We start from the raw sequence: 16,221 nt of genomic DNA, 5'->3' as shown, positions 1-16,221 counted from the left end.
TGCATATTTTTCTTCAGAGTCAGAATTCTGTTTTAGGAAAGTGTAGTGCAATTTTTCTTTGTAAATGACATGCAATTCACAAGTGAGTTGATTTGTGTATTCCTAGTTATATCTGTTGTGGATTTTACTATGGCCCAAGAGGGTGGTATCCAGTTTACAAAAGTTATTACTCATCTATTTTGTTGGCTTGGGCTTTTTAAAGTAATATCTGTTCTGTATGAGTGTTTTAACTCCAATCCCATTAGAAGCAAAAGCAAAAACAGATCGGTAAATTAGACAAAATAAAGCTTTATAACAAATGTATTTTTCCTACAGGTAATGTCTTCAAAAAATAGACTAAAGGGGAAGTTTCATCTAAATTTTACTGTAAATGGCTAGCCCCTGAAAAAACTGGGATATGAGCTGAGCCATCTGGATAGGAATTCCTGGAGAACATCTGACCTTTGCCCTCTAGGGTCTCTGATGCATGTCAACCTCTATTGAACATCAACTTTGTGTTAATCACCGAGTTTGTTATGCTAAGTATGATGTTCCAGGCAACAGTACGGTTTGCTTAAGATTTAGAAGAACACAGTTCTTTGTTGAAAAAAAAAAAAAAATACAGCTCAGATCTTGATGAGATCTTTCCTCATCTCTATGATAGGGGCTATTTATATTTCTCTAGGTTGGCTCTTGAAACAATCAAATGAAACAATGTATGAAGTAGTGCTTTACAAACATTTATTTAACAAGGTTATCCTGCCAGAATACCCTTGTTGTAAAGATCCTAGAATCGAACATCTTAGTAGATGAAGTTGGCACTATTTTCTAGGATTACTTTTGCAAAATAGAGTTCTGTTATTTCATTTTTCTAATTAATTTTTGAAAATAAAGCTTACTAAATATCAGATGTTCATTAACGAAAATTTGGAAACTGTAGAAAAAAATGACAGATAAAATCTTCTGCCTTCCAATACCACCACTCCGAGTTAATTACTAACATTCTGATGATTGTCTCAGTTATGTTTCCTCACCTGAAGAAAAGCCACCCTTTAGGTGAGTGAACCTGTGACACCAACTCCAACCCCACTACCCGTTGGTGGTACAAACAGAGTCACATTGAAATTATAGGAAGGTCAGAAATTTTCAAATCACACAAACAGCAGACATCTCAACTGTCTGAAAACCTCTTTAGAGTCCACGCTTGCGGACTAAGAAGCTTGCAATGGCAATACGGTCTCAGGGTGCATTTCTGGACGCTGCTCGCTCCTACTGCCCTTCCATTCACATCAAACGAGTCATTATGCATTTTTAATTAGAATAATATTTTAAACATTCTCTCCAGAGCAACGTTTTTACAAACACTGTTTAATCAAGTGAGGGGCGCCTGCCTATGACTCTAGCCTCCGATAGTCTTTCCCAGTGAATTCTGTTTCACCTCCTGCCGCGAACGCCGGTTCAGTTACTGGCAGATTAGATTTCTCTCCTGGCCCCCGCCTCGCCCTTCCCCATCCTATGGAGAAGCGGGAATAAAAAGATCAGCCCCAGGCGGGCGTGCAGCTGGGTAAGTGCAGCCCGTTGACCGGAGCGCGCGGGTCCATCGCTGGGCACCCCCTCCCTCTCCCCGCGCCGCCTCCAGCGCGAGTGACAACGCGCCCTCGGGTCTCGGGAGCTGCGGCGGCGAACAATCCCGGGCAGGGCTCGCCTCGCCGGTGACATCACTCCCGAAGATACTCCCCACTCTCAGCGCCTGCCTTCGCAAGGAGTCCGTCCGTTTGCTTGTCGGTTTTCTTCCGTCCGCTGCTGGAGAGGGCTCATTGCTGGCCAGGGACAGAGCCGGGCACTGAGGAGCGACAGGACCCGGAGGACGAGTAGGGAGAGTGCAGGCAGCGAGGAAAGGAGGATCCCGGCAGGTGACAAGCATGAAATTCAGCCCAGCGCACTACCTGCTGCCTCTCCTGCCGGCGCTGGTCCTCAGCACCAGGTGAGTCCAGGAGCGTGAGTGACCTGAGCTGAGAGGAGTTGCCGGTAGGTTGGTCCAACCGCAGGTCACCTGTGGAGGCCAAGGACAGACAGTTCAGCTGTTTGCATCTCCCGTCTAAGTTAGGGGGGGTCTCTCTATAATTCGGGCTCTGAAATCCTTCTGAGGGAGTAGAGCCCTTTCCTAGTTATCCTAGCCCTTAAAGAAATCCTCAGTATTCCTCCCAGTGAAGGGACCAAGTGTTCCTTCCAAAGCCATGTTTCCCTCCAGCGCTAGTAGTAGCAAACAGATAACACGCGGTAAGAGACGAAATAAAGAAAGGAAATTAGACAAGGAGAGTAATGTCACCAGACAGTCTCTGTATACAACGGAGCTGTCTTAATAGCCACAGCGCTTACCTCCTCCCCCAAGTGTGTCTCATTTTAAGGCACAGGGAACCAGAGAAAAATGACAAATCTTGGGAGATGGTTAGCCTTGCACAAAGTTCCTGGACTTGTGAATCAGACTGTTTTCATGTCTTGAGTAGGCTTAGTGGTAGGCACTTTCCTTTGGCTGTCTTGTGAACAGGTCTAATTAAAGAGCACACAAGACGATTAAAAGTTAGAAGACACTCTCAGAGTGCTGATGCAAGGACTGTAGTCAGAAACAATTAAGTACTGTATTCCATCCCTGGCCATAGATGGGACTTTAAGCCCAAGCACAGAGGAGCTATTTTTAGTGGAGGTTTAAAATGCGTTGATTGAAAAGAGTTTTGTGATTCCCCACTGTTGATCAAGTCCCAAAGTTGGTGATGGGTTTTCATTCTTCTTCCACAAGAGCAGCACAAAGGTGGACTGTTTCATTGCCCAGGACTGAGCCTTTATTCTGCATGGCCTGAACATACTGGCAGCAACCTCTCTGCCTTGGCTACTATAAAATAAAATGACCCACACAGGATAAGGATCTTTTCAAATCTATGTGAATGGAAACATTATCTGATTATGTTTCTGCTGGAAAACGAAGAGGGGAAATAGGATTATATCTAATTCTGAAATTGGGAAGTATGAAGGAAACTCATTATGTATGAAAAGTCAGGGCAGCAAAATTCTTGATTCCATTCCTAACTGACACACCCTCTTTCAGGCTCTTGTAACCAAACTTTCCTTCTAGTGTGAGGACTGTTTGGTTTAGCCCCAGTAGTTGATGAACTTAGTCTCTGCTTGCAAACAAAGCCCAGGTGACTTTCCCAGACTAAAATGGAATATGAGCTGTATTCTTTATTTTAAGGTTGCTTGTCACTTGAGTTCACAAACGGCAGATGGTTTTAAAATCAGTTTGCTTCCCGGTACTATAATAACTTGCTCCAATAACAGCCCATTTTAGTATTTGTTTCTAGCTCTACACTCAGTGCTAATCATGCATAATTGTTATTTTTTGAAGTGTCTTGCTATTTACTCTGAACTCTTGTGTTGTGGTTAATAATTGTGAATTCTTCTAGAGAAAGGAAATTCTCAAAGTTTGGGACATTTAAGTATATGCCTGTCAATATATGCAGAGAATAATAAATATTTAAACAATGGAAGCCCTGCCCACAATGATTTTTAAGTACAGTGAATCTCTAGTGTTCCAAAAGTACACTTGCTTTTTAAGGATACTATAATTTAAGTGGCTCAGAAATCGAAGTTTTAATGTTGGTTATATACTACAAAAACAAAGAGCCATCACCTTATAAAAGTGTTAATTTTTATAAGGATAAATTAAAAAAAAAATAGTCAATGCACTTTTCACAACAAAAATCGAATTAGTCGTTCCTAGTTTACTTTAGATATGAAACTTCTGCAGTGTTGGTTGTATGTGAAAACTGTGACAAGTCTTCTTTAAATTTTCCCTCTTGCCAACTCAACCAAAAGAGCATGCTGGGCTTAAAAAAGCGAAACTTTTCCTAATCGGTGGCATGTCTTATTATTGTGATTACTCGGTAACAATTTACTGTACTGGATACCCAGATTACCTTGTGACAGTAAGAGAACTTGACAATGAATTGGGTACTATCAATATGTCATTTTGCAAAGAAGAGCTCATGTTTCAATGGACTCTAACAAAAGGCCATTCTCTTTGTAGTATTTAAGAGTTCTTGTACGCATTTGGTTAATGTGCACATTAGAACCTAAACTGAACAGGTTTGTGAGAACCGTTGCATTAGTAGAGGTGCGCTTATTGCCCGGCTGAGAAAAACTGTGTAGCTGAACCATGACCACCTGTGACAGTAGGCTTTCTAGCCAAAGACTTAATTTCGTAGACTTAAGACTTAATTTCGTAGTCAGTGGTCCTGTTTGTGAAGAAAAAGGCATTTCACATGCTTCAATTGTGTTGAATGCACTAGCAGAGGGTGGCAGTTGCTAAATTTTCCTATTGCCTTCGGGTGTTATCACTTGTCTTTTATTATTAAGTTCTTTTCAAAGTGTGGAGAACACAGATCTGAGACTCTGGGTGCAAAAAAAAAAAAAAATTATTTGCTTCAACATCTCTTTCTGGGCATAGCTCTTTAATACCTTGCTATTATCTTTCCAATAGGTCTAAGTTCAGTTCTGTTTTAAGGTTAATGAATGTGTTCACTAAAGTAAATGCTGCAATTAGAGAAAGATAGTTACCATAAAATAGTATTCTACCCACAGGGATGAAAACTCTAAAACAATTCTGTCTTTTAAATACGAATTTTTGAATAGCTTTCTGTTTTTATTTTTTCCTTATCCCTGCATTTTCTGTAGCAACTTTATATGCCGAAGCACAAAAATTCCGTAATTTTCACCAAAGTGAACAACATCTATGCCCCCCCAGTCAGAGTTACTTCATTTGTCCTGAAAGAAAGCTAAATGTTCACCTTCAACAATAGCCAAGAACTGTTCTCTGTTTTACTGCTGAACCCCTAGAGGTAGAAAGAGCTGTAATTTCCTGGCATATTGTCTCTCCTATTTAGAAAGTATATATAAATTCAAAAAAAATAGAGTTAATTTAATGAATGATGTAGCTAGTGCAGAAATCCATTTAACCTGTACACAAATAAATGTGGTCAAAGAAAGCGAACATATCTTCAGAATAGAATAACTGTACTTTTTAAATAGCCTTATTCTGTAGAAGCATTAAATTGCTGTTCCAAGGCAGCCAGCAATTCACTTCAGAAAGAAGTAGTACAGGTATTGAAAGGAATAGTAGGGTGAAAAAATCTTCAGAAGTTCTTGGTGAAAAGGGACCCATGGAGTGCTGGAGAAGGCTTGTACTTTAGTCTGCTGAACCTCTGTTCCTTTATGCTGTGATTCTACTCTTGATACTTTTGGCTTTAAATGACTTAATGGGGAGAGAATATGGTAGGGGAGGAGTGAAGGTCTACTGACTTCTGGTGGTTCTCCATCAAGCAAGAACTTTAAGCAGATGGTCGGTTATAGTCCTCCCAACAGGAGTCACCTTACAGGTCTGTCCTGGGCCCTCTGATCAGCAGTCACACCACATGTTTACTTTGGAATGTATTTTTAGATGGTACTATATATTGAAGATGCCCCAGGCTCCTCTTTGCTCTGTGCCTCAATCTCTCCTCAGAATCAAGTTGATGGATAGGATAAAGGAAAGACAAGAGTCACAATAAAAACACAATAAGCACCAAAAAATTTTCATTTTTAAGCAAATAAATTTGATATCCAAAGGAGTCTTACTTTAATTCCCCCAAATTGATCTGAGGTATTATATTTTTTTTGTCCCAAGCCAAGTACACAAGGAGTCTTACCCCATACACACCTTTACATGACCCTGCATACATTTCTTTGTAAGAATTTCTCCATTCTGTGTAATTGAGTTAGAGAAATGTCTCTTCCAGGCCAAGATATTGGCAAAAATGTTTTGACTTTTCTGCGGTACACGGGCCTCCCACTGCTGTGGCCTCTCCCGTTGCGGAGCACAGGCTCCAGACGCGCAGGCCCAGCAGCCATGGCTCATGGGCCCAGCCACTCCGCAGCACGTAGGATCTTCCAGACCAGGACATGAACCCGTGTCCCATGCATTGGCAGGCGGACTCCCAACCACTGCGCCACCAGGGAAACCCAATGTGTTGACTTTTTAAATCCCTTTTCAGGGCCTTAGTTGCCTAATTACAATAGCAGTTTTTTTAATGACTTATTTGTGGAATATCTTTGTGCACTAAATTTTCTTTATAATTAATGAAAGAGACACCGCAAACATTTATGAATTGACTGTACAATTGTCCCAGACCAAACTCTATGTAATTGAAAGGGAGAACTTGACCTACCAACCAGGAAGGAAAAATCACTGAAACCACTGGCGGTATATGGGTGTAATGAAATTATGCTTTCTCATGTGTGTTATGAGAGCGCTTGTGTTGTTGTGGGTGCATGTGTGCTATTTTTAACTGACTTCTAGAGGAAAATCTTTTTTAATAAATGGGACAAAATCATTTAAGTAACCTGATTAAACAGATAATGTTTAATATTAAATTTTCTTCTCTAGAAAATCCAAAAAATTCCATTTGAACTTATCTTCATAACATTCAGAAATGTTTTTGATGTTTTCATTATTACACATCAAAAGTGTACTTGGCAATAAATCAGTTGTTACATAAGGCAATAAAATAATATATTAGTTACAAATACATGTACCTATAATCTAGTCACATTCAGAAATATTTATATATAAGGTAAAGTTGGATAAATATTAACAACAAGGTTTTAAAGTTTGAAGTGTGAATAGAAGAAAGAGCAAATAAAGTCAATTAAGCAATATCAAAAATAACTTTTACCGAGGACAATGAGAGAAATGATATTTTGTAATTGACATTAGTATCATGCAACATTTGCTAGTTGTATGATGTTAGGTGAATTGCTTAGCCTTTTTTTTTTTTTTTGCGGTACGCGGGCCTCTCACTGTTGTGGCCTCCCCCGTTGCGGAGCACAGGCTCCGGACGCACAGGCCCAGCGGCCATGGCTCACGGGCCCAGCTGCTCCACAGCCTGTGGGATCCTCCCGGACAGGGGCATGAACCCGTGTCCCCTGCATCAGCAGGCGGACTCTCAACCACTGCGCCACCAGGGAAGCCCTGCTTAGCCTTTTTATCCAGTTTTCTCATGTAGAAAATAGGACTACTCATAGGAACTACCTGAGGGGGACTGTGGTAAAGACTGAATGAGTTCATCTAAAAACAGAGTTTACCATATTCCGTGGAACATAGTAAGTACTTAACAGAGGTTAGCCTGTGCAGCTATTACTATATAGTTATTATTTTCATGAAATTTTTGTATCTGTGATTGATCTGGACATAGCAGAATAAATGAAAACTTGGATGCAAATAAATTGGACGGCACAAAATTAACAAGAGTGACAGTCGTCATGCAAAAGAAAGAAAAGATCGCCAAAGAAGAGGGGAAGCAGGAGAAATAATGAGGATTACCTGGTAAATCGGGTGGGTCTTTGAAAAGTGTTTTGGTTCCTGGATGGTACTGTGCACTTTGGTGAACACCATGAAAAATTGTGATATTTAATTTTACCATATAGAATATGATTTAGCACAAAAGTGTATGATTAGCAATATTTAATTTATATAGCTACAAGTGAATTTAATTAAATTGCATAAATTGTACCATCAAATCAAAGCCGTGAGCATAAGCATCAATGAATAAAAAAGGATGCTTTCAAGCTACATAGGCAAGATTGATATAAAAGTTTCTACAACTTTATTTTCTACTTGTTAATCAATTTCATCATCCATCAGCAAGCTATAAAAGGTAGAAACATTTAGAAAAATTAAGGGAAGAAAATGTAGATTTTTTTTCTACTATTGAAAACAATTTGAGAACTGCTGATATAGAAAAAGCTCAACTGCTATATGTCTTAAGAATCATCACATAAAAGGGACTTTATAGTAAACCAATTTTGAAAAGAGCTTTGGAGATCATGTACTCTCAACTAGTTTGCACATAGTTTATCATAAACTCTTCATAGTTGTGCTATGAAATTCTGACTATTAAATGAAAAAGTGTGTATATTTTTGCCATAGATTACTGTGTGTGTATGCATATGTGTCATTATATGTCAATTGAGTGGATCATAGAACGGGGTATAATTTGCTGCTAAGGGAAAAGAAAAGACATAGATCATGTTAAGTCTGCATCAGAAAGGGGCACATGTTTACTGAGACATTTAGAAATGTTGCTTCATGATCATAAGATGCAAAAAATATATATATCGAAAGTAAACCATTCCATTCAGACACAATCTAAAATTCAACCAAATAAACACTGTGCTCTGAAAATGCTTTCATGAATACTAGGAGACATCGTTATACCATAGGTAGTGATTGCATTGCAAATTACGTCTGACTTGCTTGGTGCCGCTTTCGAGTTTTTTAATCTCTTTGAGTGTACTTTAAAGAGTCTGTTATTGGGAAACATGCTGTGAATACAAGGTTGTGTTCTCATCCAAAGCCCTTCATATTAGAGGTGAGAAAACTGAGGTCCAGAGTGACTGAGACTTCCCTAAGACCACAGAAGAAAAGCAAAACAAGAACCCAGAACTTTCCCTAGTGCTCTCTCTCTTCTATCATATGATTACTCTCCATGTCATCTCTTCTGTAATTAAGACGCATTGGTATAGTTGGTACCTACCTTATATCCAGAACTATTCTAGTTATTGTAGAGTATAAGGTAATTTAAAAAATTCTCCAGCCACGTAGAATCATGATAGAACAACGTGCTATAGTCAAAGGGAATTACAATAATGAGCTGAACACCATTTGTTCACCTGTATTCAGTTGTTTTTTGAAGAGTGAGTTGGCCTAAAAAAGATTTCCAGGTCATTTTCAAAACCCAAAGCAGAGTCACTAATGAGTTCTCAACTTTGCACAATTCACCTTGCAAGAGATACACCTATAGTGGTTACTGTTGGCTTTTCAGTTCTATTGTAAGGTGATATTTTTGGTACCTTTGGGATCTTTTCATTGAAACTTTTTCCTATAAGTGTAGTTCCTGGGAGATATTTGCTTATATATATTCCTCACCTATTAAATCTATACTGCAACTGTGTAGTATTGTTCAATGGGTAGCATACTGAACTATCTTACAAAGATGAGTTCCTAAATATGTTCATATCTAGCTTTAATTTATGGTGATATTGCATTTCATTTGGTTTACATGTCTCTATACTTTCATCATAGCCTATACAATTTTTAGTTATATAACATTTTTTAGGGCAAAGTGGTAATAGATTTCGTCTACACATACATATCATAAACTCCCTGCCTTTGGATAGGTTTCTTAACCATTCCGACATTTAAATTTCTCATCTATAAAATGGAAAATAATAATGTCCAATATTTAGGGCCATTAAGATTGAAGAAAGTATATTAAGTTCTCTCTCAGTACCTGCATATAGCTGTACTCTTCGTCCTTCAGGAAATCCTAAGACATGTTAGCTATTACTATATGTAGAAATTATTATGATTCAGTGTGTTGATTTTATATTGGATACCTCAGGCAATCAACATTTAATTATTTTATTAAAAATCAAAGTAAATTAATTCCTTAAATGAATTTCAAAGTTCTTGACTGACACAGCCAAAATAATAAAATTGTAGTTTATTCTTGATATGATTCTTCTAGGGGTAGGGTCAGGAGGGAATTGAGCTCAGTGAATGCTCCTTAGGAAAAATGGAACAAAAAGCATGCGATGACTTGCTGCCTTCCAAAGCAGTCCTTTCAGCTGAGCTAAGGTATCGGCAAAGGCTAATGTAGATTCTGGGTTAGCCTTTATCTCATGTCCCTATGGAGGATGTGACTTTCTGTGACTTCCTCCTGTTTATCCTCAAAAGGGTTTCTAATTAATTCCCCATCTTTTAACTCTGTTCAACACACAACTCTGAGCATCTAGAAGCACTTACTCAGTGAGTAGCTTGAGTTGAATGGGGTAGGGGTTACAGGAAATGTTTGTGGTGTCATATGTGTTAAATCCAAAGAATATGGAATCAAACAGACTTTGAGTCAGCTTTACTAGCTAAATGATTTTAGAAATGTCAATTAACATCTCTTAGCCACATTTTTCTCATCGATGAAAAGGCAATAACATTGCCTCTCTCATATAGATTTGTCAAGAGGATCAAATAAGCTAATGTACAAAAAGAATAGTTTCTAGCACAGAGAAATACAACTCAGTATATTGCCAATTTACATTACCTGGCTGAAAGGATTAGAGAGATTTTACCCTACCAGAGTGTATTGCATTTCAGAAAGAGCAGTCCTTAATAAAAACTTTTACTTGGTATAGGCAAGACAAAAGTGTTGGTGAACAGATTTTGGAACTCAGCCTTATCCTCCCTTATTACAGATGAAAAACAACAACAACAAAAAACCCCTGAATGGAGAATGTATTTTCCTCCAAGCTCATGTGGATGATTTGAGACCAATGTGAAAGTCAATTCCAAATCACCGTAACCAATTCCAGTTAGGAACACTGATTTAAATACATGCAATACCTCAAGGAAAATAGTATGGAAAACTAGTATGACATGACCTAGCTTCTATTCTGAGTCTGAAAGCTCCAAATTATGTTGCTAATAATTTTGCTAATCCAGTTAAACATTAAATATAGTTATTGAAATTATATTACCATATCACACTAATTCCTTTAAAGAAGGTTCATTTTTTGAGTTGACCTAAAGATGGCAGGACCAAAAAGATGTATCTTGAAGTAGGACAGCATAAACACCAACAATCCTTTGGACAAGTAGAGGATTCTGGATTTTAAAATTAAGTAGTCTCACAATGGGTAAGGTTGGTCATGATCTCCATAGAATGGTGGAGAAGGGGCTGGAGTGGCCGAGGGAAATAAAAAGCCTAGCACCCTAGGGAACTTTGAATGCTATGTGCATGAACAGAGACGGTAGGAGTAGAAAGGAAAGTCCTCAATCACTAGCCTTCCTCTTTTTCTTGTTTTTTTTTGTTATTTTAATTTTATCTTTTCTAATGCTGGCAGTCATTCATTTCTGGTCTTTGCAGTAAGCTAAGTTCTTAGCATTGAGCAGAAAAGGCGGGGGAGGGGGCTGCTTTAAATTATAAAAGAAACAAGAAAATGCATGAAGAAGTTAAGTGACATGTTGGCAAGAAGCAGATATGGTTGAGTAAGCTTTATATTGTTGAGAACATGTAGCTTTTTCCTTCAGATACCACAAAATGAAATGTGAGCTCATTCTACAAAAAAAGTTCACATAAGAATGGGGGAAAACTGTTTTTTTTTTCTGACACTACAATTTAGAAAAATATTGAAAGATACTGAATCCCTTTTGTGTAAAAGGGATTTTTTTATGTATGGATTTTTTGTTTGTATGTCTTTATTTCAATTGGTATTTTATATAACATGTAAGTTACAGATTCAGCCACTAATGTTGAGGACTAATTATTGCCCTGGCAGTGTGCTAGATGCTTACTCTCTGTCACTCAACCCTTACTTCCTTGCAACACATTATACTTATACATGTTTTATCACTAGGGAGAAGGAATTTTGGATATATTAAATAATTAGCCCATATTTTCCCAGCTAGAAAGTGGTCAGATCCTAGCTCATTTTTCTGAGAATCGTTTTGTGAATGAAACTATACCGATGTCTATAAAATGTAATCTCTGCATAAATACACACTGAAGAAAAAAACTTATAAACAAGAATGCTGAAACTAGACTGTGTTGGCAAATAGCTGCATGTTTGCATGAGGTGGGACAGGCTACATTAAAAACATTCTTAAATAAAGCAGCCAAAGAAATTCATTATTTTTAAACCAGATAAATTGAAGCCTTTATTATAAGTACAAAATTTTGCAAGCTAATTTCAATATTCCTATGTAGAAAATATATGTTTCCTCAGATCAGTATTTCTCAAAGTACACTCCTCAGTGTACCTAAATCAGAATCCCCTGGGATGCTTATTAAAAAGGCTACTTCCTTGTCCCTGCCGTAGACAGATTAGATTAGATTCTCTGAGGAAGGGGCCAAAGAATTTTCATTTTAATGTGGAAATCAGATGCTTTCTATCTGAAAATTTGGAAACTATTTGAAACTGTAGAGTCTGGAACACTTTGATCTCTTGAGCACTTGCTTAACATGACATTGCAGCTGAAGTCAAGAGGATGGAAAGATGGTGATGTTTTGGCCAAAAATAACACCCATTTTCACATGTATATAAATGAATTTAATAGGTGAGAATCTTGTCACATACCAAGGCTGCATTTATCAATCAAGTTGCATGAAAATAATTCTCTGCCTCCTGCGCTTTTCTGCAGAGGGCTAAGAAACTAAAACTAAACTCAAATAAACTAAATGGTATAAAACTATATGACATGGATTTATCAGGGGGCATACTTTATTTAGAAAGTACTTGATAGCAGGTGAAATCTTACTGATAGCACTGAAAAGAATGAAAACTCCACTTTCTCCTTCACATTTTAGCCTGGTAAAAATGAAAATTTTGATCCCCACCTCCTTCATGAGTAGCAGTTGGTTTTGACTGATGTGGAAAAACAGATTTTGTTTCAATTAACTTTATGTGATAAACAGAATGTGCAACTATGTCAGCCATATTGCCTGCTTCTCTTCCTCTCTGCAGTATCAGTTAGTTCTCCTGAAATAATAAAGAAAAGAATCAAAAGATGATATGATAATAAATAAGAGCTAACACTTATGTAATATCTTAAACCAGGTTAATCCTCACAGACTTCTTGTGAGGTGGTGGTTGTTGTTGCCTCCATTTTATATCTGTGGAGACTAAGGCACACAAGGGTTAGATTACTAACCCTCAGTTATAAAGTGGTAGGTAGTGGAGTCTAAAGTCAAACTCCAAATAGTTTTCTAGCCCATGTTCTTAATCACTGTGCTACAGCGCCTCCTAGTGTGTGAAGTAAAACACTGGCATGACCCTAAATCTGCGTCAGCCTCACATGTGGGTTCCGATTTACACCACGAGAGGACAGAAAAATGTAACTTCCTCTCAGGTTTCCTCTGAGTTCACAACTAAATATAACAGAAGGTCCTTTCTTTAAAGTTCCAGCTAAAATAATGTTCATTTTATTTTGTTTTTATTGTGAAAGAAAAATAATCATGAATTTGTATAATATGGTCTTTATTTGTGGATGTTGTTTTTCCAAGTCACACCAGGGACCTGTAGTGTCCTACCATCTGGCTCCAGATAGCTTCCATGTTTCAACTGTGGAGCTTAGAAACATGTGGTGGGAATCAGACTGACCTGCGTTCTAACTGCAGCTCAGCACTTGCTACCTGTGTGATCCTACCTAATAGTAGGTAAAGGTTATTGTTTGTTTCTTTGTGTGCAAGAATTGTACTACACATTTCTTTAGGATTACTTTAATGCTTTTTTGTACTTCATGAATGTGCTTTATAGATTAGAACACTGAAGATTAGAGAAGTTAATATACCTAAAGTCACAACATTACTAAAGGTAGAGGTGAATTTTTTTTTTTTTTTTTTCCTGTACGCGGGCCTCTCACTGTTGTGGCCTCTCCCGTTGCGGAGCACAGGCTCCGGACGCGCAGGCTCAGCAGCCATGGCTCACGGGCCCAGCCGCTCCGCGGCATGTGGGATCTTCCCGGACCAGGGCACGAACCCGTGCCCCCTGCATCGTCAGGCGGACTCTCAAACACTGCGCCACCACGGAAGCCCTAGAGGTGAAATTTGAACCCACAATTTAATAGACATAGCCTCAAGGTCAGGATCCTCATACAGTAAAGTTAACACTGAAATTCGTGGTATCAGGCATTTGGGAGGTAACTCAGAAACAAAGGAGCTGTTGAGAGCTACATGCAGACTAGTGTAAAAACCAGACTTGTGCCATACACGCACGTGGATGAGTGAGCTAAGGGGTCTGGTGTACGCAACTCCTCAAAATATCCCCATGTCATGAATAGTGTCACCTTTTGTTTTACAGATGTGAAAGTTAACAGACTCATTATTTGAACTCAGCCTATCCTGAAACCTAACCTAATAATAATAATTATTATTATTATCATTATTAGTATTATGGCCCCCAGATTTTCCTTAGAAAGTTTGTGTCGTTGTTTTACTGGAACTGCACTTCCATTTGTAGTCAGAAGATGGCACTGTGAAGTATGAAGTATAGTACAGTCATCTCCGTTCTAGATTTAACCTGTTCATTGACTGACACATTCATCTCAAAATTGATGTCTAAAATAATCTGGCTTCATTTCACATCAAAATAATTACCAAAGATAAATGTATGTATATTCATGTACATGTATATATGCATGTATATATGATATATACTATATAGTATACATGTATTTTATAATATATGCAATTATAATAAATTATCTATATATTACACATAGTTATTTTACAGTTTTTTGAGAATTTATCCTTGAAAATAGGCTTTGTTTGGAAACACAGTGCTGTTAGCTTGGTCCCATTCATCACTACGTTGATTCCTACAAGTCTAGTTTCCTCCTAAGTGGAATTGGACCTGAAAGTTTAATAATGGACCCATTTTCCCAATGTACTCTTAATTAAAAGAATTTTCCAGGACAGACTTTAAGGGAAGTAGGCATTATGTGAGGGAGACAAGGATATCTGACATATAGAATTTAAATTTTAATTTTTATACATACTCATATCTTTTCACTTCATCCTGTGTAGCAGTTAGTAATAACTCCTTTTTATAGATGAGGAGACTGTTAGTAATGACAGGTAGGTGGCCCAGAGCCAGGGCTGAGTTTGGCTTTCGCAACACCCAAGTTACCTTGGGACCTGGAAAGTTAGACTGTAAAGGAGGCAGAGTTGCCTTGTCTTAGTCTGCTTTGGCTCCTATAACAAAATAGCATAGACTGGGTGGCTTAAGTCACAGACACTTACTTCTCACAGTTCTGGAGGCTGGGAAGTCCAAGCTTAAGGTGCTGGCAGATCCACTGTCTAATGAGAGCACTCCTCCTGGTCTGCAGACAGTGGTCTTCTTGTTGTATCCTTACCTGATGGATCAGAGAGACAGAAAGCGCAGTCTTGTGTATCTTCTTCTAAGAGCACTAGTGTCATCATGAGGGTTCTACCCTCATGACCTAATTACCTCTCAAAGGCCCCACCTCCTAATTCCATCCCAGTGAGGGTTAGGGTTTCAACATATGAATTTCAAACGGACACAAACATGCATCCATAACATGCCTGTTAAAAGATGAAGCAAAGGCTATCATCCTGGAAGGGTTTAAAGGAGGTGGTACATATGCAATATTTGATGTTTTGTCATGCGTGATTTTGGTCCTACGTTTGTTAGTGTACCTTTCATAAGTCGATGTGAGTACCTGCCTATAGCCCTTACGTCTTTAATCAGCTAAGATGCAATTTCTTGGTATGTATCAGAAAATGCCAAATAATAGTGCCTTAAGCAAAACAGAAGTTCATCTCTCTCTCACCTAAGATATACATAGAAGAGGAAATGCAGGGTTGGTTGATTCTCCTGTCTGGCATAGTTTAAGTCTCTGTTTTTCTTTATTATTATTATTTTAACAAAATAGATGGTGATTTTTTTGCCACCTGAGATATTAGTGTGATTTTTATGTCAATTGATAGAGACCAGCTAACATCACAAGTTCCTCTTAAAGATAAATAAATGAAAATTGTATTTGCTGACATGCCAGTTAACCAAAAATGAAATCACTTTTGCCTGCTTTTGAATTCATGTTTGATCATGTCTGAACTGGAAACATCTATACATGAAAGAAAGTCTACACAGAGTCATAAGATGATTAGTCATGATCCTGTAGTAATCATTGGTAATGTTTTATTTTATTTTTATAGTCAATGTAGCAAGAGAAAGAAATGGATGAGATTTGTCCCAGGCCAACAACTATGTTTTAAAGCACTTTCAGATATTTGGAAAACATAAATTTATCAATGGCCATTTTAAAATTGTTGCTGTTTTGACTATCTGTTTAAAGAATTGAAAGTGTAAAGATTATTTTTTTCATATGCTCAAGACCTGTGTAACACAAAACAAATAACATTTTGTCTGTGACTCCTTTCTATCCATCATTCCTTACAGCTATAGTAAGTTTCAGGGCCAAGATTTGGACCCTAGACTCTGATTCCACAGCCTAGATTGTACGATGAAAGATCAGTAGATGAATCCCATAAGTCCTAAGCAAAGGCTAAATTCTGGTAGAAATGTGTGAATTGTTCTTTCAGGAAATCACCAGCTTTTGTCTACTGCAACCTTTCAAAC

General features: G+C 38.0%; 1 protein-coding gene across 4 annotated transcripts in view; it reads left to right on the top strand.

Moving 5' to 3' along the window:
* Positions 1-1,173: 1,173 nt before the first annotated feature.
* The window catches only part of LUZP2 (leucine zipper protein 2), a 445,406-nt gene continuing 430,358 nt past the window's right edge, over positions 1,174-16,221 (top strand). Inside the window, exon 1 of one of the 4 annotated variants that reach the window (XM_060303405.1) lies at positions 1,174-1,963. In XM_060303405.1, coding sequence (XP_060159388.1) covers positions 1,902-1,963 — 62 coding nt within the window. In that variant the 5' untranslated portion in view covers positions 1,174-1,901. The remainder of the gene's footprint in view (positions 1,964-16,221) is intronic. The other 3 variants (XM_030864854.2, XM_060303404.1, XM_030864855.2) reach the window with 3 other exon arrangements.

The sequence above is a fragment of the Globicephala melas genome, chromosome 8 (assembly GCF_963455315.2).
Source record: "Globicephala melas chromosome 8, mGloMel1.2, whole genome shotgun sequence".
In the NCBI taxonomy this organism is placed as follows: Eukaryota; Metazoa; Chordata; class Mammalia; order Artiodactyla; family Delphinidae; genus Globicephala; species Globicephala melas.
Note: the sequence above shows the minus strand (reverse complement) of the source record. Positions and strands in the feature narration are given on the sequence as shown.